The sequence below is a fragment of the Cebidichthys violaceus genome, unplaced genomic scaffold (genome assembly GCF_023349555.1).
Source record: "Cebidichthys violaceus isolate CVI_PGR_0920_01 unplaced genomic scaffold, fCebVio1.0.p SCAF_24, whole genome shotgun sequence".
In the NCBI taxonomy this organism is placed as follows: Eukaryota; Metazoa; Chordata; class Actinopteri; order Perciformes; family Stichaeidae; genus Cebidichthys; species Cebidichthys violaceus.
In genome coordinates this window covers 79,049-102,500 of record NW_027176417.1, presented here as the reverse complement: position 1 = coordinate 102,500, position 23,452 = coordinate 79,049, and the positions used below count along the sequence as shown (strand labels likewise).

General features: G+C 41.4%; 5 protein-coding genes across 7 annotated transcripts in view; 3 read left to right on the top strand and 2 right to left on the bottom strand.

Moving 5' to 3' along the window:
- The window catches only part of LOC137878906 (uncharacterized), a 29,599-nt gene extending 29,268 nt beyond the window's left edge, over positions 1-331 (top strand). For all 3 annotated transcript variants that reach the window (XM_068719409.1, XM_068719412.1, XM_068719411.1), the window contains one exon: positions 1-331. This exon is cut by the window's left edge and continues 185 nt beyond it. The gene's annotated coding sequence lies outside the window, so the exon portion shown is untranslated.
- A 4,981-nt stretch (positions 332-5,312) lies between these two features.
- LOC137878846 (methyltransferase N6AMT1-like) lies at positions 5,313-7,332 on the top strand. The gene is made up of 7 exons (XM_068719279.1): positions 5,313-5,496; positions 5,593-5,679; positions 5,765-5,898; positions 5,946-6,013; positions 6,088-6,229; positions 6,299-6,501; positions 7,118-7,332. Exons 1-6 carry the CDS (start codon positions 5,360-5,362, stop codon positions 6,403-6,405), a joined length of 675 nt encoding a protein of 224 aa, XP_068575380.1. The 5' UTR covers positions 5,313-5,359; the 3' UTR covers positions 6,406-6,501; positions 7,118-7,332.
- A 1,724-nt stretch (positions 7,333-9,056) lies between these two features.
- Positions 9,057-11,535, top strand: LOC137878997 (ankyrin repeat domain-containing protein SOWAHC-like). Its single transcript, XM_068719551.1, has one exon. The coding sequence runs from the start codon at positions 9,141-9,143 to the stop codon at positions 10,962-10,964; it is 1,824 nt and encodes a 607-aa protein (XP_068575652.1). The 5' UTR covers positions 9,057-9,140; the 3' UTR covers positions 10,965-11,535.
- A 201-nt stretch (positions 11,536-11,736) lies between these two features.
- LOC137879094 (dehydrogenase/reductase SDR family member on chromosome X-like) lies at positions 11,737-22,339 on the bottom strand. The gene is made up of 7 exons (XM_068719667.1): positions 22,219-22,339; positions 17,424-17,531; positions 17,111-17,179; positions 15,886-15,987; positions 15,595-15,802; positions 13,892-14,099; positions 11,737-13,723 (listed from the first exon to the last, which is right to left on the bottom strand). The coding sequence occupies exons 1-7, from the start codon at positions 22,316-22,318 to the stop codon at positions 13,544-13,546; spliced, it is 975 nt and encodes a 324-aa protein (XP_068575768.1). The 5' UTR covers positions 22,319-22,339; the 3' UTR covers positions 11,737-13,543.
- Positions 17,773-22,307, bottom strand: LOC137879093 (E3 SUMO-protein ligase ZBED1-like). The gene is made up of 2 exons (XM_068719666.1): positions 22,219-22,307; positions 17,773-20,359 (listed from the first exon to the last, which is right to left on the bottom strand). The coding sequence occupies exon 2, from the start codon at positions 20,307-20,309 to the stop codon at positions 18,303-18,305; it is 2,007 nt and encodes a 668-aa protein (XP_068575767.1). The 5' UTR covers positions 20,310-20,359; positions 22,219-22,307; the 3' UTR covers positions 17,773-18,302.
- Positions 22,340-23,452: the final 1,113 nt, after the last annotated feature.

Here is a 23,452-nt window from a genome sequence, read left to right as displayed (position 1 = left end):
ACTACAGATTATTATTTAAAAGTCCTGTGAGATTTGATGAATCTCACAGGACACCCTGTGAGATTCATCAAATTGTTCTGTTGGGACCAGGATTCAATTATTTTTGTATTTTGGCAAAACAAGTAGAGGCCATGACTGTTCTATCAATATCATGAGTCGGCATAATTTCTGTATTGTGTAATAATGGGATGATGTTCTAGTTCATTTAAGGCTGAGAATACTTTAATCATCTCAAAGTAATGATGCAATAACAAAATAAATGTAAATATGAGAATTATTTGTAGTTGATCTTTAAAAGATCAACTACAAATAATTCTACGTATAATGGTCATTGTCTCTTTTTCTCATTACTATAAATACTTAATTTACTGTAAACTGCAGTAATTTTGGCTGCAGAGAAGTAAACTGTGTTAATCAGGTGCTGTACTTCCTGAAAATACATACATAGCTTGTCGAAAAAAGTAAAAAAAAGTCATAGTATAGCATGTCGAAAAAAGTGAAAAAAGGTCATAGTATAGCTTGTCGAAAAAAGGTCATAGTATATTATGTCGAAAACAGTCATAGTATAGCATGTTGAAAACAGTCATAGTGTAGCCTGTCGAAAAAAGTGGAAAACGGTCATAGTATATTATGTCGAAAACAGTCATAGCCTGTCGAAAAAAGTGGAAAACGGTCATAGTATAGCGTGTCGAAAAAAGTGAAAAACGGTCATAGTATAGCATGTCGAAAAAAGGTCATAGTATATTATGTCGAAAACAGTCATAGTATAGCATGTTGAAAACAGTCATAGTATAGCCTGTCGAAAAAAGTGGAAAACGGTCATAGGATATTATGTCGAAAACAGTCATAGTATAGCCTGTCGAAAAAAGTGGAAAACGGTCATAGTATAGCGTGTCGAAAAAAGGTCATAGTATATTATGTCGAAAACAGTCATAGTATAGCCTGTCGAAAACGGTCATAGTATAGCCTGTCAAAAAAAGTCAAAAAACAGTCATAGTATATTATGTCGAAAAAAGGTCAAAGTATATTATGTCGAAAGAAGTCACAAGCCTTTTGTTTATGAAACCGACACAGGCACTTCTTTGTGTTGGGAACAAACCTATCGTGCCACCAATGCATAAACATAGAGACATGTTCTCTTTGTGGATTTGACTTATTCATTTTGAATGTTGGACGTCAACAAGCACTGCACCTCATATTAATCAAACCAAAAGGTTTGTGTGTTTTAAAGGTCTGATAACCAAACAAGAAGTCAAATACACCAAGAAACCTTTCATCTGCGTTGGGTCGATTAGCTCTAGGTAAAGGCCAACTGGCTAGAGCCCCGAAGATTGTGTATTCGATCCTTAACAGTGCCGAAGGTTTTTTTTTAGGATTGACGCGCAATCGCAGAGTCAAATACGACAAACAACAATCGAACCGTGTGGCGTCGATTAGCTCAGGTCGATAGAGGAAGGACCGGAGTCTCAGAGATTGCGAGTTCAATCCTTATAAGTACTGAAAGGTTTTGAGGTTTGACATGCAATCGCAGAGTCAAATACAACAAAAAACAATTGAAACGTGTGGCGTCGATTAGCTCAGGTCGATGGAGGAAGGGCCGGAGTCTCAGAGATTGGGAGTTCGATCCTTATAAGTACCGAAAGGTTTTGAGGTTTGACATGCAATCGCAGAGTTAAATACACGGAAAAAAGTGTTCTGTATGCGAAAGAGACCGGTAGCGTAGTGGTGGCATTCGTGGGTGAGCAAGCGTAGGCAACCTACAGTCACGGACTAAGTGGGTTCGAATCCCATGCGTCTATCTAAGTCTCTAGTGCGCCACCGCGGAGGTGGTGGTGGGGGCATAGTCCCCACCTGTGGTTTCGGAGAGATGTAGCCAGGGGGTTATGGGAAAGTAGATGATGACAGGCTGAAATTTAATTATGCTACTTTTTCAGACAATAAAAGACTTCCATAATGTCTTAATGACTTATGCTACTTATGCTACTTTAACTTACTTATGCTACTTATGCTACTTTAACTTACTTATGCTACTTTAACTTACTTATGCTACTTTAACTTACTTATTTACTTATGCTACTTTTTCAGACAATAAAAGACTTCCATAACGTCTTAATGACAATTGTCTGGCTTGGGATGTGAACCACTGACCTGGTGCATAAGCCAACAACATCTTCTCACTCCTCTAGCTCCCTGCACTATCAGCCACAGCACACTTTCAATTGTTCTCCGGGCGTATTTGTCTTTCACGCTGAGGGAATTCACCCAAAACACACTGCAAAAGCAACCGCACTGCACCAGGATCGAACCTACAACCACCTGTCTCCCAACCACTCCTCTATCTCCCCACACTATCGGCAGAGACACACAGATGCTTGTTCTCCGGGCGTATTTGTCTTCTCCGCTGAGGTGCAGTTATTTTTTTGGTCCAAATCCCAAAATGACACGGTCAAATACGCAAAGAGAAGCGATAAATGTGTACTTGCATTGGTGGCGCAGGAGGTTTGTTCACGACACGAAAGGGCCCCGTGTCTGGTTCAAGACCTGCTCGGTACCGAGGCATGTGCAACCGTAAATAAAATAGGAATAGATGCTAAAATAGGAATAGATGCCAAAATAGGAATAGATGCTAAAATAACAGAATAAATAGTTGCATGAATAAGGTAAAAAACCAATATACTATGTAAACACATACATAAATCATGGAATGAAAGATAGTTAAGGAAGTAAATATAAAAGGTAATATGTCCAAAAAACATAAACAAATGAATGACACTTTACTTTATAAATATTTTTTTCAAATATGCCCGGAGAACAGGTGTAGGTGTTCTAACCAACTCTCTATTTGTTCTGAGATTCTGCTTCCTTTGTTATTTGTTTCCTTAACTAAGGGTGTTGGTCTTAAAAAGTCACTGCTGCTCAGGACTGAACCATCTAACTCTAATGTAATTAATTTTGTGTTTGCCTTTTATGTATGTTTGCTTTTAGGGTTATTGGGTTATTGTTATTTACCTTGTCTCTTACCTTGTGCGCCACTGCGGAGGTGGGGGCATTGTCGGCTGAAATTTAACTTTAACTTTATTTTAAAGTATGGAAGTTAAGTATGAATGATGATTAGCCTTTAACTTACTGAACTTACTTAACTTACAAAACATAAACATGGTTTATGTTTGTGTTTACATAGTATATTGGTTATACACATGCATGCAATTTTTGTTTTGTTTGCCTTTAGTGTTACTCGCGCAACTATTTACTCACCTATTTATTCTGTTTATGCAACTATTTTAGCATCTATTCCTATTTTATCATCTATTCCTATTTTGGCATCTATTCCTATTTTATTTACAGTTGCACATGCATCAGTACCGAGCAGGTCTTGAACCAGACACGGGGCCCTTTCGTGTCGTGAACAAACCTCCTGCGCCACCAATGCAAGTACACATATGAGGCTTCTCTTTGCGTATTTGACTGTTTCATTTTGGGATTTGGACAAAAAAATAACTGAATCCCATAGGGTTTGAACACACAACCGCAGGTCTTTTAACTCGCGTCATATCACTTTGAGCTGTTTCACCATTGACACTTTCTTAGACCTCATCATTCATATTTTCATATCATCGTTCTGTAGTTCTTCTCGAGGCGTGTCCTCCACATTGGACTTCAAAATTCAATGCAGTATAGAATACCATTAAAAAAAACTCTTATAGTACTCATATAGTACGCCACCAAAAAGGTAACAAATTCATAGTATATCATACCATGAAAATATAAAGGAGTGAACTAAAATGTCAACGCTCCTAACAGAAAGAACTGCCCAAGAGCTTCCTTCAGTCCTTTTGGATGCTCAAAAAATTATGAAGGTGGTTCATCCAGTGTTTTCTGGAAGACAGAGACGCAAGAAACACTCATTACAGACAATCATTCATATTTTCATATCATCGTTCTGTAGTTCTTCTCGAGGCGTGTAGAGTTCATAACAAACTATACTGTACTATGACATACTACACTACGACTTTTTTTACATACACGATAACTTTTTATTGACATACTATACTGCGACTTTTTATACATTTTACACTATGACTTTTAATAACAGCCTATATAATTTGTGTTTATTAACAAATTGCAGTGTTACACTCATGTTTGATGTTGTATTAATGAATAGATGCCAAAATAGGAATAGATGCCAAAATAGTTGCATAAACAGAATAAATAGTTGCGTGAATAAGGTAAAAAACAAAGGTCACGATCGTATGCGTACAGCCAATATACTATGTAAACACATACATAAACCATGGAATGAAAGATAGTTAAGGAAGTAAATATAAAAGGTAATATGTCCAAAAAAAGTAAACAAATGAATGACAAGCGGGGAAGACAAATACACCCGGAGAACAGGTGTAAGTGTTCCGGGGCCGTTGAGGAGATAGAGGAGCGGTTTCAAACCTATTTGAGCTATCTGAGATTCTACTGTTTGGTAGAGCTTTTGTTTCCTTAAAAGTGAAACTCTGAAAAAAGTCAGAGTATACTCTGACTTTTTTCAGAGTTTCACAGTGATGCCTTAATTTAAAAAATAGATTTATAAAATAAAAAATATGAATTGTTATGCTTACTTTTTGACATATTACCTTTTATATTTACTTCCTTAACTATCTTTGTATGTGTTTACATAATATATTGGTTGTACGCATGCGACCTTTATTTTGTTTGCCTTTAGGAATATTGGGTTATTTATGCTGTTGTTATTCACGCAACTATTTCCTCAGCTATTTATTTTGTTTATGCAACTATTTTAGCATCTACTCCTATTTTATTTACGGATGCACATACATCAGTACCGAGCAGGTCTTGAACCAGACACGGGGCCCTTTCGTGTCGTGAACAAACCTCCTGCGCCACCAATGCAAGTACACACATGAGGCTTCTCTTTGCGTATTTCATTTTCAAATTTAATTTTGGGATTTGGACCTAAAAATTACTGAACCCCTCACTATGACTGTTTTTTTTCACTTTTTTCAACATGCTATACTATGACTGTTACATGTTTTCGACATACTAGGTGCCTATTTTCACTCGGATTAACATTACATTTAACAGTGTTTCTGCACATTCTATGATCTGGTGATTTACATAACATGGGCAAAAAAATCTATGAAAAAACAACAGTTGAGAACTAATGTACGTCATTTGTGACGTAGGGTTGGCTACACAAAAGTGGAACGTGACCGTGCTAGCTAGCTAGCGCATTTCAACTAGCTACTCACGTGATTCTCAACTTTTATGAATATTATACAAGCCTGTAACACACTGCACAAGTCTACCAGCGACACTTACTGGGTCGCGTGGCTGTTTGTGACGTGAAATGTCCTCGTGTTATCCCACACCCGTCTACTCCCATGCTGGACGAGGAGACTTCCGAGATGTTTACGAGCCGGCGGAAGACTCGTTCCTCTTGATTGACGCCCTGGAGAAAGACGCAGAGCTGCTGCAGCACATGAGGTCAGACAATTCCCCAAAATCCGTCATATATTTATTTTAACACTAGTTGGCCATATTTTCAGTTTTTTGTTTTTTTTTAAATGTGCCGGTTTCCAGCCCGTGTGTGTGTTTGGAGGTGGGCAGCGGCTCAGGAGTGGTGTCCGCTTTTCTGGCATCGCTGGTTGGACCTTCCGCTCTATATCTGTGAGTTAAACACATTTTCCAAATGCATGGCAGAAAAGTTATTGGACACTCTTTAATATGCGTTTTCTATGCGTTTCTCGTGCAGTTGCACCGATGTGAATCCTGCAGCTGCGCAGTGCACAGCAAAGACAGCTTCCTGCAACAAGGCATCCCTGCAGCCTGTCATCACATCCTTGGTGACATTCAGACGTTTACATTTCAGCTATGCTTGTGCTCTAAGTGCGAGGATTTGAATTGTAAAGACCGTTTTCCTCACTCTCCTGTAGGTGGCTTAAGTGGGAAAGTGGATGTCCTCCTCTTCAACCCTCCCTATGTGGTCACGCCTTCAGAGGAGGTGGTTCAGCCCCGTGCAGCAGGTTGTCTTCATCTACTGATGAGGAGCAGTTCATCACTGTGCTTTTCTTCCAGGTCGGCAGCTCGGGTATCGAGGCCGCTTGGGCCGGCGGGGAGCGAGGGCGAGAGGTGACCGACAGATTTCTGCCGGTGGTAGCGCAGTTGCTCTCCAGTAAAGGCTTATTCTACCTCGTTACCATTGCTGAGAATGAGCCAGGTGAGTGGAATGATTGACACCGTGCAGGAAACATTCCAGACAGTTCAGTGATTTTTCTTTTCTCACCAGAGGAGATCATCCGTTTTCTGGGCAAATGTGGCTTGAGGGGAGAGACGAGCACGTCGACTAGAGCTGGAAATGAGAGGCTGTCCGTCCTGCGCTTCCAAAGCAGCTAACGGTCACTTACAAGTCCCCTGAAAAAGATATCAGGAACGCTTTTCTGCCATTCGGGATGCAGTATTGTCTGCAAGTAAGGACAAACGCAGACAACTGTAAGTTTCACCTGACAGGAACTTTTTCTCATTAAAGCTGTAAAGAACAAGAACTTCTTTGGCAAATTTGTAAAAAAAACAAAACAATTGCCACACAACATGACCCCACAGGTTTAATAATGTTTTAGTAACACAGACATTCATAAAGTCATAATTATACTAACCCATTCTGCCATTAAGTAGTCTTTGCAACACTTCTTTTTTTTTTTATTTAGGTTAATTCCAGTGCAACTCATATTTTTTTAAAAAGGTAACATTGGAATGTAATTGTTTGTTTCAAGTATGATGCTTCTTCACACAAAAAATTGAAATGTTTCTATGTATGCTTGCAAGCTTTAAGCATCCCATTAAGAACTGGACATGACAATCAGAAGAACAAACGGTTAATATCTTGACCTTTGTATTATATGAGAAGTATTAGAAATAATGTAATGTAAAGCTGAACTGGATGTCGGGGAAGGCCCGGTGCTTGAATGAGGGCAGCAGGGATGGATGGATGTTCAGCAGCTTTCCTGTAAGAATAACAAATACCAAACAATGTAGAACACCTTCATATGACCCACCAAAATCATCATCATCATCTTATTTTTTCACACCGTTCCATTTCTTGACGAAGGTTCCCGTGAGGATCCTCATGAATCCAGCCAGACACACCAGCTCCACCCTGAATTCTTCCAGCACACGATCAATTGTGCCATCAAACTCCGCTCGGCTTTGCAGAGATGCAGAAGTTGTCATGCATACATTTGTCTCCTTACAAAAAAACATCCCGGTGCAGGTTTCTTTTCTGTGAAGTGCTTTATGTATGACTGTACAAATAAACTCATTGTTATTCATATTTTCACCCGTGTCTGAATGCCGGCCAGCGAAGCTCTCTTCAGGCCCTGAACTCCAGGTCTGTTGGAGATGACCAGCATGGACGCTTGGCCTGCTCCATCAGTACCTGTAAGTTGGTGCCTGGGACAAAAACACCAGAAGATTTTTAAGAAAGAAAGTCATCATGGTTTATGTATGTGTTTACATAGTATATTGGTTGTAAGCATGCATACGCTTGTGTCTTTTGTTTGCCTTTAGGGTTATTAATATTATTGTTATTTACGCAGCTAATTATTGTGTTTACGCAACTATTTTAGCATCTATTCCTATTTTGGCATCTATTCCTGTTTTATTTACAGTTGCACATGCATCAGTACCGAGCAGGTCTTGAACCAGACACGGGGCCCTTTCGTGTCTTGAACAAACCTCCTGCGCCACCAATGCAAGTACACATATGAGGCTTCTCTTTGCGTATTTGACCTTTTCATTTTGGGATTTGGACCTAAAAACAACAGAACCCTGTAGGGTTTGAACACACAACCTCAGGCCTTTTAACCCACATCATATCACTTTGAGCTGTTTCACCTTTGACACTTTCACACAGTTTCTTAGAACTTTTGACTCCTCCACATGGGGTATTGGACTTCAAAATTCACTGCACCTCATAAAAAGTCTAGAATAGAATGCCAGTATAGAATGCCGTTATAAAAAACTCTTACAAAGTAAAAGTTTTTCCATTGGTATCGTTTTTGTGCTGAATGAAAAGAAAGACGCTTTTATCCAAAGCGACTTACAATTCAGATTCTATCACCGTGGAGCAAACCGCCGACCCTCTAATTGAAGGACGGCCCTGCTCTCCACTTAGACACAGTTTCCATGTGAATGCAGCTCCCACTGTTCATGAATATAATGCAATGTAACTCCGAGGTCATTATGGTTACCCACTGTGAGGGTTAATAAAATACTATGTTTTTTTGAAACCTCGACCTTTCCAGTAGATGGAAGCAGTCCCAAAGGATTGAACAATTGAGTGAAAAGTGGAACATTTTGAACACAGCAAAGGTAAAAGAAAGTAGAAGCAGAGTTCAGGGCCTCTGTAGATATAGACACATAGGAAAATGCTACACATTATACCTTTTAAAAATATCATTGTTTGACAATTAGCCTACTGGTTATCTTATATATTTAATTTGAAGCCCTGTGCTGACTCAGACCGGTGCTGTGGCAGACTTGTTCAGTCCTGTTGTACAACACAGCAACCAGTTCATGTTTTTCCATAACATACTGTTCACACATGACTCATTCAGAATAAAACATTGTTCATAGTTATTCATAATCACACAGTCCACTCTAAGTTGTCTAATTAAACTAACAACTTGGTCTGTGCACACGTCACGCGTCAACGCAGAACTGGTATTGCCCTCGAGGACCACTTAATTCAGAAGGGACAGAACTAAATGTTAGACTGTATTATTTCATTTCAAACGTCATCGCGTTTGAAAGTGCACGTAATAAAAGTATGTTTGGCAGTTCATAGCAACACGAATGACGTTTTTAACGGGTTTTAACCATAGGCTTTAACCGTCACCCCCCTACAGAACAAAGTGGTACGGTCCGCGAGAGTCCGTTTTTTGCACTCGGTTGCTAGGAGGCGGAGAACGCTAGAAATAGAACGCAGTGAAAAGCTCTACCTCACACTCGTCCTCATGCGGCACAGTTAGCAGTTCTACTTAATTCATTTCTGCGCCGAATTATAACTCGTTGGATTTGTCGGTATGGGACGGTACGACAGCTTTGACGGTTATTAAAACTAGTTGTTTACAATGGCGTCCGAGTGTACTCAAGAGGCAATTCTCGCCTTTCTGAAGGAGAAAGGGGGCAAAGTGAAAAACACGGATTTAATTGAGCATTTCAAGGTCGTATTCCCGGAGGAGCCGGAGAAGAAAACTGCTGTCCGTGAGACATTTAAAAAGTACGTGGACAACATTGCTTTTGTAAAGACTGAGAGTGAAGTGAAATATGTCCGCCTGAAGAAAAAGTTTCGCGGTTCAGAGAAGGAGCAGCTGAACTGGAGTGTTAGCGACGGGACAGAAACCGAGCCGGTAACGTCCCGAGTGTTAAATCAAGAGGAACTCTGTGACCGTTATCCTGCTGCTTCAGACAGCCGCCGGGCTCGTGGCAGTGACGCAGTGGACCTCCCAGCCCAACCTCGCGCCGCAAAAGGTGAGGCGCAGCCACCTGGCGCAGGTTGCGGAAGTGACCGCCAGGTGAGAGTTCCGCATGATTTCAACACTGCGAATAGTTTTACGGAGCAAACGGACGACACGAGTGAGTGTGGCGAGTTTGTTTGTGTAGTTGAGGAAGTAGAAAGCCGCTCAGGTGAGATGGGAAACAGAGAAAGCTTCAAAAGAGAGAGGAGGGACTCCAAGAAGAAGCAGGATGGAAAGAAGCCTGAAATACCAGAAGTTTCAGTGACTCAAGCTTCGCCTGTTCCTGCAGAGGGATCCATGTTCATCATGCCGGGGCCTGTACAAACCGGTACTACAGGACAGGTAGACACAGGTAGTGTTGGACTCGGCCCCAGAGACAGACCGGTTGAGGCGGAGTCTCTTTCACCTGAAGGGCCGAATGAAGTAGAACACATTAACGTGGGGACCAGGAGCTCAAAAGGATCCCAGCGGCGAGTTCCCTCCAGGCAGCCGGAGTCATACGAGGAGGATGAAGGGCAGCCGGACACACACAGTCTGTCTGGGAGCGATGGACTCGGCAGCCCTAAAGGCAGTCGTAAACACTTCATCGAGGTCATGATGAACAGCTCCCCCCAGCTGAGGCGGAGCATGGTGATACGCAACTCGGTGTACCTGTCCTACGACGGCGGCGACTCGGCTTCCCTGGTCTCCTCCGACCTGGACGACGACAGGACCTCCGTCACTCTGGACCCGCTGGAACACGAGTGGATGATGTGCGCCTCGGACGGGGAGTGGGGCAGCTTGTGCCCCCTCCTCGCCACAGAGCCGAGCCTCGTCCTGAGGAAGGACTTCGTCACCGGTTTCACCTGCCTGCACTGGGCGGCCAAGCGAGGCCAACCCGAGCTGATGGCGCTGCTCATCAACTTTGCCAAACAGCACGACGTCCCCATCAGCGCCGACGTCCGATCCAACAGCGGCTACACGCCGCTGCACGTGGCTGCCATGCACAACCACATGGAGGTGGTGAAGCTCCTGGTGGGGGCCTACGACGCCGATGTGGAGATCCGAGACTACAGCGGGAGGAAGGCCTGCCAGTACCTCACCGACAACGTGAGCGTGGACATGCGGGACATAATAGGAGCGTACGAGCGTTCTGACTCAAAGAACGCAGACCGCAGGGAAGGAGGCCGCTGGAGGTTCTCCAAGGCTCTCCAGTCCAACCTGAAGCCCCTCAGACTCCTCAACAACGACCGGGACTCCGTGGACGGCGAGGTTCCACCCAGAGAGAAAGTCCTCAGGAGGAAGTCCTCACTCAGCAGGATGAAGCCCAAACTGCAGAAGCTGCGCTTCAGGACGTCGCAGATTGTCCACAGCACCACGTTCCGAGACACGGAGGAGGGGGAGGGGTCCGGGAGAGGTTCCTTTAAGTCCAGACCCAAGACACATTTCTTTGGGTGAGATCAGTACTGACACAGGACAGGAAACGGTTTACAGGGATGTCAACGGTACAAGCATACAATGATGTACACCGATATACTGAAAAAAACATTTGTTTAACCTCAGCTCTGAGTTTTACCCCGTATGACTTCGGTCCACTCACTACATTTAACCCTTAAAGTGTTTGAGGTCACAACAAAGTGACAGACCTCCTCTGGACATACCTGGAGCGGGCTGAATCCAAGAAAGTGGACGTTTACAAATGGTTTACTTAACAGGAATATACTGTATTTCCACTGATGGTTTGTAAGGAATCGGCGTCTGTTATTATGCCATCTACAGTGAGGCGCTTTCCTTTTCTGCGTACCGCAGTAAATAACGTCGTTTTCTGGACCTACAATGGCACCTTTGATCTATTTTGTTACATCTTTGCACATTTGAACAAAAACAGCTCTTAGATTTTTATTTGCACGTTATAATAAGTTCCATGACACAAACCTTTATGTTAAAGGAATGGTAAATATTTCCTCTGGTTACTTGGACTGGGTTAAGGGGCCATTAAGGTTGTGCATGTTTGATGTTCTTACTCTGATTAAATCAATAAAACTGCATTATTGCATATTCATAAAGGCTTGTGTCTGATTTGACTGTTTTTACAGGACATCCAGTGGTCCCTGAAGGGGTCCCCAGCAACTCTTTTCCCAATTAGAAATAATCAACAGTTTAACTATTCTTCACGTTCTTCCTGAAGTTTTAGCTTTTTTTTAAATAAAAATGAATTCAAACGAAGCAATTTGTAAATTAGTGTTTATTAACATTGTTAATCGGTGGAACATCTTAATCTGTTAATATAACTAAACAGGCTCACATGACTATAAATGAATACAATCTGGAAAGAAAGGCATAATTCACAGTGATCATGGTAAACCATTTGTGCGCAGTATCATCAGTTTTTGATGCTAAAACACTGAAATGTATCCAGAACATTAAAACAGAAGAGTTCCGGCCCAGGATATCATAAACGTAAATATATGAAAATTAATTTTTATACTTACTTTACTTTTGGACAACACCATGATCCAGGACGACAATTTACATTTATGTAATCTTTAAAAGCGTATCACATATTTCATTTAAAAAGCAATTTGCAAGAATTTGCTAAAACAGCTGGTCACTGTAGTTTTTATGACACTCAAATATAATATAATTATAAGATGTAAGCCACAGGCTCTAGCTGTATTACACATCTTGGATCATCAGCTAAATAGTATGAAGCTATTAGCATGTGGGGACTCTTATGTGAAATTATATTGCAATGATTCAATATATGAATGTAAAAATTCATTTTCATTAAGGCAAAAAAAAAAAAAAGAAGTGCACTTTGTGGTATACAAATGGAATATCTATACCCTAAAACTGAATCCACTTAAAAGGCCGGTGTGTAGGATCTGGTTGCAGATTGCAACTGGAACTTCTACCGTGTTTCCTTTCAGCAATAACATATGGTACATTCAATAATTCATTATTTTTGGCATAGAGATAAATTAAAATGTATGAAAACTCACTTTTCAGTAGACTCGAGGTTTAAATGAAGTTAGTCCCAGTGATTGAATACAACTTACAAACTCACATTAAATCACAAATATGTAAAATCATCTGGAGGCTTAAATAGGCACCAATAAGGCATTTAGGAATCTCATGTGTCAGCAAAGCTGCTCCATATGGACGCATGGTAAGATATTAACATATATCAAAGTGTGGTTCAGTCTCTATAAACATAAGAGCAGAGAGTGACAACTGTTATGTTAATAAAAAACAAAACATATAGGAGTTAGTCATACACTGAATACAGCACATCAGGTCATGTCATTTCAGTTATATTGATATCATTTCTTTTACATTATTAAAAGGCACCTACAAGCTACTCCGTCACCTACAGAATGACATTCCCATATAAATAGACTGTGTTCTGGTTTTGAGAGAAATATGCTTTCTTCTGAATAACGGTTGCATTTTTAAACACGTGGTTAACGTCGTGAATTGAAACTAAAAATAACAAAACTTCTTGGTTATGTTGAGTAAAAACGTCATAGTTTGGCTTAAAATACGTACGTTTGTTACGTTAAGTTGCAGGCATAAATTAAAATGATGCCTTTTGGTTTCACGGACAGCAGTGTCCTGCGTTGACCTCGCTCAGACAAATACGTCAAAGTCAAACAGAATCCAGGGATTTTTTTCCCCTCAAAATGTATTTGAAAATGCAGTTTTGTCGTATGGAATGTTATTTGTATTTTTATTAAAAGGGAAGTCATTTTAGTGGCCTGGGGACTATTGCTCAACTTGATGAATATCGTGTATAACTGACATCACCAAACATCCAACTGCATTAGCCGTTAGCATAGTCGCTCAACATGGTGTAGATACAAGTGGTAGATTGGAACCTAAAAGTATTCTCATTGGATGATTTTTGGCGCTTTGTGATGCAAGCTGTAGCTCTAAAACCATCTGTGTCAGCAGATGTGGACGGCCAGGAAGTCTAGATGTTTGAGTGTTGGGAGGCTGTATGAAGTCAGGCAGGAGTAACTCTGGAGGATGTGGAACTACCCCTGAAGGCCCACCAGCTCACAGCTCTTCTTCCACAGCTCGGCTTGTAGCTCGGAGTCGTAGGAGCTGTCGGAGGACTGGGTCTTGTGGCTGTTGTACAGGTAACAGGCCCCCACCCCCTCCATCTCAGAGGCAGCCGCAGCATAGATGGATATGGACGCTCCCTCTGCTGGAGTCTGAGAGGAGCATGCAAGCGAAACCATGGAAGTTTAGTTCCTAAGAAGCAGACCTAATACTGGCAGAGCTTGGCCTCATGCGAGAACAATCCAATTGGGACGTAGGTCAGCAACACACTGATCTGGCCACTAACGTTCCCAGAGCTAGACGAGACTGTGAAGACGTACCCTGAACAGTAGCTTGGCCACGGGTTTCTTCAGCGCCTGCGCGAGGCTCCACAGGTTGTCGTACAGCGCCGTGTCCACCATGCCGGGGTCCACGGCGTTGACGGTCACCGGGAAGCCGCCGGCCGTAAGCTGCTCCTGCAGGTAGTAGGTGAAGAGGACCAGAGCCAGTTTGCTTTGGGAATAAGCACCGTGGGAACTGTAGCAGATCCTAGAGAGGGGGAGAGGGTCAGCTTCACATACTGAGCTCCAACAGTGGTTATGGTTCGGAGCTGTAGGTTGACTATGTTGGTTTGAAGGCTCATTGTTGATCTTGAAGAAGAGATACAACAATGCACCCTTTAAAACAATTATATCTAAAAGCTAGACACAAGTACAGGTTTGCTGCTGTATTAACCGGGTTAGGGTAGCTCTCTTCAAAGCGGGGAGGTTTGCAACAAATTTCAAGTTCCTTTCACAGAAAAAGCTGTTTGAGCAAAAGACGTTTTGCAGAATGGAACCTTACAGTTCCCACTTGAAGCTGCTCTGGTGGATTTGCTGCAGCTCTGTAATCTCTTCAAGTATTTGCAGAACGGCTAAGGAGTTGAGGACCGAGTCCATTTAGACTCAAGCTTCACATAATGAAAATCAATAAAGTTTACAAAACTTTGAATTCTTGTATTTACTTAAAAGTGGTACTGATGGTACCATATTGTCCAAGATTTCCAATTGTTAAGACACTCTATAGATTTAATTACAGGCTGGTTGGCCTGAGACCAGGCAGCCAACAATTATAATATTCTAGAATTTAGACACAGCAAGGCACAGTCAGATGGCAAGCATTGTAAAACAGCCAAGGCTAGCCTTAATCTTCTTTGCATGACTTAAAATGTATCTGAGACTCTAAAATAATCCTTAATCGCTTGTGGAAAAAAAAAGCAGACTTGTTGTAAACAGTTTACATGAAAGTCCAGATAAATAACACCAAGGTGAACCGTAGCCGGGCTAGCAGCTCCATGGGGCTAAATGCTAACGTCAGCCTCGTGCTCACAATGACATATGAACAAATGTTCACTGTCATAGTTTGGTGCGTTAGCGTCTTCTGCTTTTGGTTGTTCCCGTCAAACTCCACACAGACAGGTCCTGACCGGGGATCGAACCCAGTACCTTCATGCTTTGAGGCGACAGTGCACCACGCCGGTGTGTTAGCATGCTACCATCTACTAATCAGCAGTAAACAAGACTGGAAAACTAGAGGATCACTAAAATCATCAGTAGGACTCATATTGTGATGCGAGAATTTGTGTTAAATTCTAAATCTCTTGTAAATATCTTTTATTATTATTATATTTTTATATAAATATTTTATATTATATATAATTATATTTATTTATATATATAAAATATTTTATATATAATTATATTATATTATTATATGTAAAATAATAATAATTATTATTGCCCCGCACCAATCACCACGTCCAATTCCTTGTATGTGCAAACATACTTGGCAATAAACCGTTTTTTGATTCCGATTTCAACCACGTAACGCCCACCCTCCTGGTAAACACCGTTGGCTCCGTTTGCACCGTTAGCAGCAAGCCGCCGGTTCAGCCAACGCCATCTTTAGAGCTGCGTGGAGGCAATTTTTCATACTTCTGCTCGGAATCTGGAATTCAGCACCCTCAGAATCATCAGGCGCAGCCGTATACCGGTGAAACTCTCACCTCCTGTTTAAGTCATCCATGTGCACGACGCCCGCGTAGTGTGTAGCGGAGGACATGTTGATGATTCTGGAGCAGCAGCCCTGTCGGCCCGACCTCTTCAGCGTGCCCAGCAGCAGGTTGGTCAGCAGAAAGTGGCCGAGGTAGTTGAGCGTGAAGTGGAACTCGAAGCCGTCCTCCGTCTGTCTCTCAGGAACCATCATGGTTCCAGCTGCACGGACAGAGATACGCTCTTAGTGAACGCAGCGTGTCGGTGCGCATGACCTTCTCTTTCACGCATTTACCGCAGCTTACCGTTGTTAACCAGAACATGGAGCGGGAGGCCTCGGTCTTTGAACGCCTGAGCAAACTGCCGCACTGATTTGAGCGAGGTCAGGTCCAAGAAGACAAACTCCACTGTTGAACAGGAAAAAAAAGCCACGTTAGCATTTGGTTTTACTTGGGGCAGCGGAACAAGCTGGGATCACAATACTGAGATATTCTTAAATCGATAAAGTAGTTTTAGCAATCAAAATGCTCCCGATCTTGTATTATGCACCCTTAGATGAAAGTACAGAAGTATGGAGCACAAAACAGCGTCACGTCTCTACCGTTTCATTGAATTTCATTTACAAAAACTGGATTTGGCGTCTTCAAATCAAAACCCTCATCTTCAATCAATCATTGAACGTGGGCTTGGAGACCAAACCACAGAGCTGAAAGAGACTGAAGAGCTTTCACATTACATCCATTGGTAATACAAAGCATATTGGTGCACAGGGGACAATTCAGGGGAAAACTGGAAATGAAAAAGAATATAAACTAGAATGTGTTCCCCCTAAATCCTGGTTTTAGTTCTTAGCAGCTTCACGCACGTCATCATTTTAGAATGTGAAGAGGTTACTGCGTTGACTTTTTGTCATAGACGTCTACGTATTAATGTTGCAGAGATATCTACCGATATGAGAATGCTAACCAGTTAGCCCTGTCCTACCACAACAGTGATGGCGAGTCATCGTAGCGTCCAGTATGCTGTCCAACATAAAAGGGCTTAGACTTAAATTCATTAAAATGATAGTATGATGAAGAAAGTTATTAAAAAGTCATAGTATAATTATGTCTACAATATATTAACCATGTAGTCTACTGACATAACTAATCATTTCAGATAAGATGTGAGCTATATCATATGAGGAAGGTGTGCCGAAATATGTCTTTCATATTCAACTTTTTTTGAGTGGAATATAAAAGCTAATATTGATTATGAATATCAAAAAAAAGGATTGGAATCTTTTTCAGAGATGACAAATATTGTGTGGCTAATTCAAATATTAAAAAAAAATAATAATAATTCAGACGACAAATGACTTCATACAGCCAAAGTCTTAGCTTCTGTGCGTGTATATGTCAAGACAGAACATCTTTGGCAGCTTTGGTTTGAAGGCTCCTCTACTCTTCCGGCTCACATTCTACAACAGACTATTTCAAGAGTTTCCTTTTGTCTTAAATGACAGATGTGACCAGAGACGGAGATGATTACCTTTCCCCTCGACGCCTTCCTCTTGAATCCTGCCGACGGCCGCCGCTCCCTCCTCCCTCTCGTTCCCAGCTGGAGATGATGGAGATCAGAGAGACTTGGTGGGCGGATGTCCAGCAGATATCTACTGCAACTCAACCGGACTGGCTAAAGCTCACGTCGCTACTAATCATTCATTCTTTCTGAAGACGATTAGCTGTCATGTAGCTGTATTTATTCAACATTTTGACCCAACGTCACATGACTGAAATGTAAAAAAGGTGGCCGATCCTGGAGGATCTTTCACACTCCTAGTATTTAGAATAATCCACCCTACCTATGACAACATGCATGCCAAGGCGTGCCAGGTGCCTCGCTGTCTCATAACCCATTCCTCTGGTGCCCCCCGTCACAACGGCAACCCTTCCATTCTGCTTGGGCAAGACTGTGTAGGAGAGAGCGGATCACATGACAACATTATCCAATCCTTCATTTGCAGATTTTTTTATTTTTAGGAATCAATATGATTCAATGTTTGCGTGAATAACATCACTAATTACTAATCTGTAATTACTCAAGAATCAATTAATATAATAAAAAATACGTTGCCCCTCTGAAAGATGAAAATGTCATAAAAATGCACCAATGTTGCAATAAAAACAAAAAAGGAAAGTCAAACAGTAAAATGATGAAGACAAAAATCTTTACTTTCATAAATTGCTTTTACATCAAGACATAAAAAAAACAAAAACTCATCCAGTGTTAATGCTGAAATATCCATATACATTTGGTTTTCACAAAAAAAATACTAAAGTGGATTCATAGAGCTTAATCTTTTAAAAGATTTCTAAAATTCTTTAGGCGTTCTAGAGATCTACTGTGCAGATTGACAAAAAGATGATGAAGGAAAAATGTGACGATAACTGTAGCAGTTTAAGGATTTCCTCTGATTTATGCGATGGCAAAATAAAATTAAAAAAGTGAGTTGTATAGCTTTATAGGCTTTAAGAAACTCCTTCCAGTTTGAAGTTTTTAACGTTTTTTCCCTGAGATGAGAAGATTCTAAGTTCTCTAGAATTCCTTTTAAAATGACTGGGTAAGACAGTACAAGTAAAAACTCTAAGAAAGGTAATTACTGGTATAACAGTTCCATTACAAGGAATGAAGTCATCACAATTCTTTGCTCATTTTAAGCACAGTCACTCAAGAGGCTCTCCTAAACGTTGTCCAAATCCCCCTCGCAGGGTTCAGGCTCATAGTAGCTTCTCGAGTTCTCGTACAAGAAGATCTGCTGATCCACCAAAGCCGGAGCGATGCGGTTCCTTTTCCCGCACAGAGCGGTCCCAGAGGAGCCGAACAGCCGGTGACACGGCACACTGGTGGCAGGAACACACCAGTACTTCTGGAGCACCTTAGGGAGGGCGGGGAACAAGGGCGCGTGACTCGACCACCAGAATAAAGGGTCTTCATTCAGACCCAGGACTCTTTGGGCTTTGTAGTTGCTCAGCTCCTCCAACACCTGTGCATGCAGCTCCTCCTGGCTCTGGTCCGTATCGAACTGACAAAATATGGCAGCCAAAGGGTTGTCTTGGGTTGAACTCCTGGCAGATTCTTTTAGAGGCTTTTTGCTCGGTGGCTCATCAGATTCCAAGGAGAAGTCATCGAGGCATGGTCGCTCTGCATTCTGCTTCTCCAGGATCGCTTTCGCCTCCTCTATGATGGTACTCTCAACTTTGGAGCGCTCCTGAGTGGACAGAAAGGGCAACTTCTTGTACCGAGGGTCCAAAAATGTAGCAACGTTGAGGAACGTCGAAATTTCTTGCGACGGCGGCGTATCCTGCGAATAGGTGCTCGATAGGACCTTTGAGATGATCTCTTTGGTCATGCTGATCTCTTTGAGGTCCCCGTCCTTGATCTTCAGGGTGGTGTTCAGCAGCATATGAAGCACGGGCCGAACCATGCTGATGGTTGGGTACCTACAAGAAGTGATCATGTTCGCCACAACTTTAAAAGGCTGAAGGATTTCAATCAAGCCATCCAACAAAGCCCAGTGATTGCCTTCAAAGCTGAAGTGATGACTGCTGGAACTCTCTCTAAGTGTCGCAGTTATAGCAATATGTTGCTCCTCCAGTCTCTGAAACATCGCCAACGTGGCCAACCAAGACCTGGGCCTGTCTGCGATGAGTGCACACTGCGGGAGGCCGTGCTGCTTCTGTTTCTCCTTCAGCAGAAACAGCGTCGGTTCCTGAAAATGGTCGACCAGTTTTCGGCAACATCCCAAAAAGCTGTCGACTCGCGGCAGCTGGAAGGCTTCGTCCACCGCGCGGTTGACGGTGTGTCCGAGACAAGGCATTTCCACGGACAGCTCCAGGAGCGAGCACGCTTTGACGACGTCCACTGAACCGTTTGTGGTGGCACCGCTGACTTTGTGAGTTATCCCCCACTCAACGAACGCCTCGTACATCGCTCTGGTGATGTTCTCCGCCGTGTTGTCCTCTTGCACTTCGAAGGTTTTAAGACACCTGTTGATCATAGAGAAGCCCATAGTACTATTGTAGTTAACGGAATGCATAGAGAGCGAAATGTAGGTCCTCTTCTGGGTTTGGCTTTGCCAAAGGTCAGTGGTCACGCCACAGTTCACAACCCCAGCAAGCTCGCAGAAGACCAGGTCCCGGGTACGGCAGTACATCTGAGGGAGCATTTTGACGGCCACGTCACTTTTGCTCGGTAGAGCGTACCCGGGATCGACAGTACTCATCAAGGTCTTGAAAGTAGGCTCTTCAACTACAGATACAGGGTACAGCCCCTCACAGATGAAGTTGATGACGGCTATCGTTAGATCATTGTGTCGCCTGTTTTCATCATCTACACTCTGCCTCAGGTTCGTGTCCTGGGACTGTTGCTGAACAGGTAGAAGCGAAGGCTCGGTCTTTATCCTGGAGAACGCCGTGGCAAACGCCTCGCGCATCTGATCCGTGTTGCTCCTCACATACGCGTTGAATTCGACGGGGTGGTTCTTCTCAAGGTGGTACATAAGATTGGAGGTGTTTCCGGAGTAAGCGATTTGACTCATACATACGCGACAGTATATCCGCTTCCAGTGCAATATGAAGCCATTCGCATCCGTGTCAAAGCCAAAGTATTTCCAGACTTTGCTTTTTGCCCGCGGGTGTGCCACCAGTTTGGGGGCAGAGCATGAAGGTCCTGAACTTTTACCCTCCATCGGTTCCTTTGGTGAGCAATCCCACTTGGATTCCTTCACTTATTGAGCACCTAACAAGAATAGTGAAATACACATTTGAAGGATGTGGTTAAAAAACATCGCTGAGATGGGATTTTGAAAAATCAGTCGGCAACAAACTAGATCACAGTGAAAAATCATGAACAGTTCTGCAATACATTCTACCTTTATGAAGTTTATAAAGTTCCGTTTTTATTCAGAGGTAATCAATTGTAATACAATAGTAATTATAGTGCCGTTTCTAATTGTTTTTACACCATTTGTTGAACATTATAACCATCATGAAGGGAGGATTTCTTGCAGGACTGTGGTATTAGACTGCACACGCTTTAGCTAGGTGTACCTAATAAACTGGCAACAGTCAAATGGTGTTTTAATAAGAGCTCTCTCGACCACATTTTTCAACAAGCTTGGCACATTTTAAGTGTATTAGCCCGTTATTAGTTCATTGTAATTAAAACGTGATTCAACACCAGTTTTCTGCTGAAAGAATTTCATTCATCACATGTAGAAATTAAGCATTTGGTCACCACTTGTGGGCATTAAAACACAGGCCTCGGTGCAACCAAAGAACCTTCTACATTTCAGAAATCGGGTGAAAACTGATTCACTCGAGTACATACATACACAGATTAAGGGCGCATTTCAAAAACGCACTGATGTCCAAACCAACAAAATAAAGAAAGGAAAAAAAATTATTTATAAAAAGAGGGCAGCTGCAAAACTGGAATTTTTGCAAAAAAAAAAAAAATCACGAGCCAGTCAGGCTTTACCTTTTAGTCACGGTGTGGGAAATTCCATACAAATAACGAGAATTTAGGAAATCCTCTTATTAGCTGATCAATAGCCTGCATTCTCTGAGAGATTAGAAGTGTGTAAACCTCTGGAGACACAATCCTCTCTTTGTCTTACTCTAATAAACTAAACTAGTATTTGTCACATGCAAAGGGCTGATGTAGTACCTCGCAGTGGAACACAGCGCTGCTTTCAACATCAGTTGGAGTAGTTTGGGTGTGTGCATACAAGAGCTATATTCATAATCAGAAAATATACATTCTATTAATAACCACACTCAATGAGGGTAAATATATCTTCATAGTAGGCTCCAAATACTATTCTGTTATGTCTCATAGCACCCAATAATGTAATAATCTCCTAAAATATGTCACACAATTTGCACTTATTATTGAAAATGGAATAAAACCCAATATTGTGATAACTTAAAAAGACGATATGACATCAGTGTTAAATATTGTTGTTTTTCAGTGAACTACCATGACACTAAGAGTATTATACATTTTGAATACCTTTGTATTACTTTAAATCGGTAAAATGATATTTCAGTATCATTCCGGCATTTTATTACATTGTTGGTCTAATTTATTACGCGGTTGGGTTTAATAATTATTTTTTTTTTTGCAAATTTGACTACATTTTGAGGTTTCATAGGTTTCAAGTATTAATGAGCGCGCTCACATTAATACTTCATAGAACAGGCCACAGAATGCATTTGAATACAGCTTAAAAAAAAAACCAAAATAAAACGGCAATTATCTACAGATACAATATTAGACTATTGTTTATAAGACTTTTAATATATAAATTAAAATATGAACATGCCAAACTCGGTTAGAAACATCCACAATTTACATAATCCCACAGTCCCTCCGGCAGCATGTCTGTTCACTACAGTCGCGTTATTTAGATTTGATTCATCAATATGTATGTTGTTGGAAGATTATAATAGACTAACGCTATATCATACCGATCATATATATGTAAACAGTCCCATTTCTAACGGAGTTCCGCATGGAAACGGCACATGCTGTGCATGCCGGGAGATTATAACTTCAAATAGCATTCGCAAAATAACATATACATTGATTTTTACCTGGTAGCGTGAAAGCTCTGTTGAACATCTGATAGAAGAGAACTTTCATTCCGCAGAGGTACAGCCTGAGGAGAGGCAGCAGCACGGACTGCAGCCACATTATGCTTCCGTACCGGGACAGCTTCCGAGTTCGTCTGTGCTTCACGTTAAAGTGTCCGACTCGCAGCCTGCGAGGGATTTATCCGTCCGTGGTTCCGCCTCCAAGAAAAAATGGCGTCACATGACGGGAAGATTGGTTCAGATGTACTGATAAGACAAGAAAGCGTACTTTTAGGACTCTGTCTTCGTCCTACTACATTTCATGAATGCATTGTGTTGTATTGTAATGTAGGCTTAACGTTGTGGTCGAAACCACCACAAATTCATTTCACACATTCTTTCGTGGGAACATCACAAACTGTAAAACATTTGTATTAGTATTTACTAGTATTTACTACTATTTAGTATTTTACTTGTAAAATAAATACTGTATAAAAGATTCTAATGGTTTTTTTTAATGTTTTTTACTGTTTTTTTTACTGTTTTACTTTTTTTACTATATATAAAAAACAATCTGTTCTGCTAAACAGAACAGATTGTTCAAACAAAGTTTCGTTGTATAACGTGCAATGACAAATAAAGAAAACAAGCTGTTTTTTGATTAACAACCTCTTTTATACAGTCCAGCACCTTATTTACATTAATAGTAGAAAAAATCTCATTGTGAATCAATTTATTTTGGTTGTGAATTAGAAAAGGGTCGACGGGCTGCTCACATCCGTACTAGAGGAACGCACAGACAGGACATAACAGAAAACAGGACCAAACAGGACCATCAATATTCCATCAACCAACAGCTGTAGCCTCCTGTCTTTTTTTACAACACCGAAGTCCAAACCAACCCCACCTGACCATTGTTTCTACCCTCATATTAATTATCTGGATTTTTCTTGTTGTATCGCTTCACTGAACTAATCAATTATGTTTTCTGTAACGCAAACGTCTAAAACCTGATAAATTCTGAATAAAGTTTCAGACATGGAAATATGTATATATATATATATGTATATACATATATACATATATATATGTATATATATACACACATACTGTATATAGTCTTTGAATAATAGCACCTACAGTTTTGGTATTATTCACCAAATACTCTGTTCACTCTGTATCCTCATACTCTGTATGAGGATACAGAGTGAACATTCTTCCTCGATCTCCTCCTAATGTAATTTGTGTATTGCAG

Coding starts and splice junctions, on each gene's coding strand:
- LOC137879094 (XM_068719667.1), bottom strand. CDS start 22,318: ATGTGGCTGCAGTCCGTGCTGCTGCCTCTCCTCAGGCTGTACCTCTGC. Junction 15,988..17,110: donor GGAAGGCGTCGAGGGGAAAG/GTAATCATCTCC, acceptor CCTGTTCAACAG/TGGAGTTTGTCTTCTTGGAC. Junction 14,100..15,594: donor ATGGATGACTTAAACAGGAG/GTGAGAGTTTCA, acceptor CCCCCTCTCTAG/GATCTGCTACAGTTCCCACG.
- LOC137878997 (XM_068719551.1), top strand. CDS start 9,141: ATGGCGTCCGAGTGTACTCAAGAGGCAATTCTCGCCTTTCTGAAGGAG.
- LOC137878846 (XM_068719279.1), top strand. CDS start 5,360: ATGTCCTCGTGTTATCCCACACCCGTCTACTCCCATGCTGGACGAGGA. Junction 5,680..5,764: donor GGACCTTCCGCTCTATATCT/GTGAGTTAAACA, acceptor TTTCTCGTGCAG/TTGCACCGATGTGAATCCTG. Junction 6,014..6,087: donor TGGTCACGCCTTCAGAGGAG/GTGGTTCAGCCC, acceptor CTTTTCTTCCAG/GTCGGCAGCTCGGGTATCGA.
- LOC137879093 (XM_068719666.1), bottom strand. CDS start 20,309: ATGGAGGGTAAAAGTTCAGGACCTTCATGCTCTGCCCCCAAACTGGTG.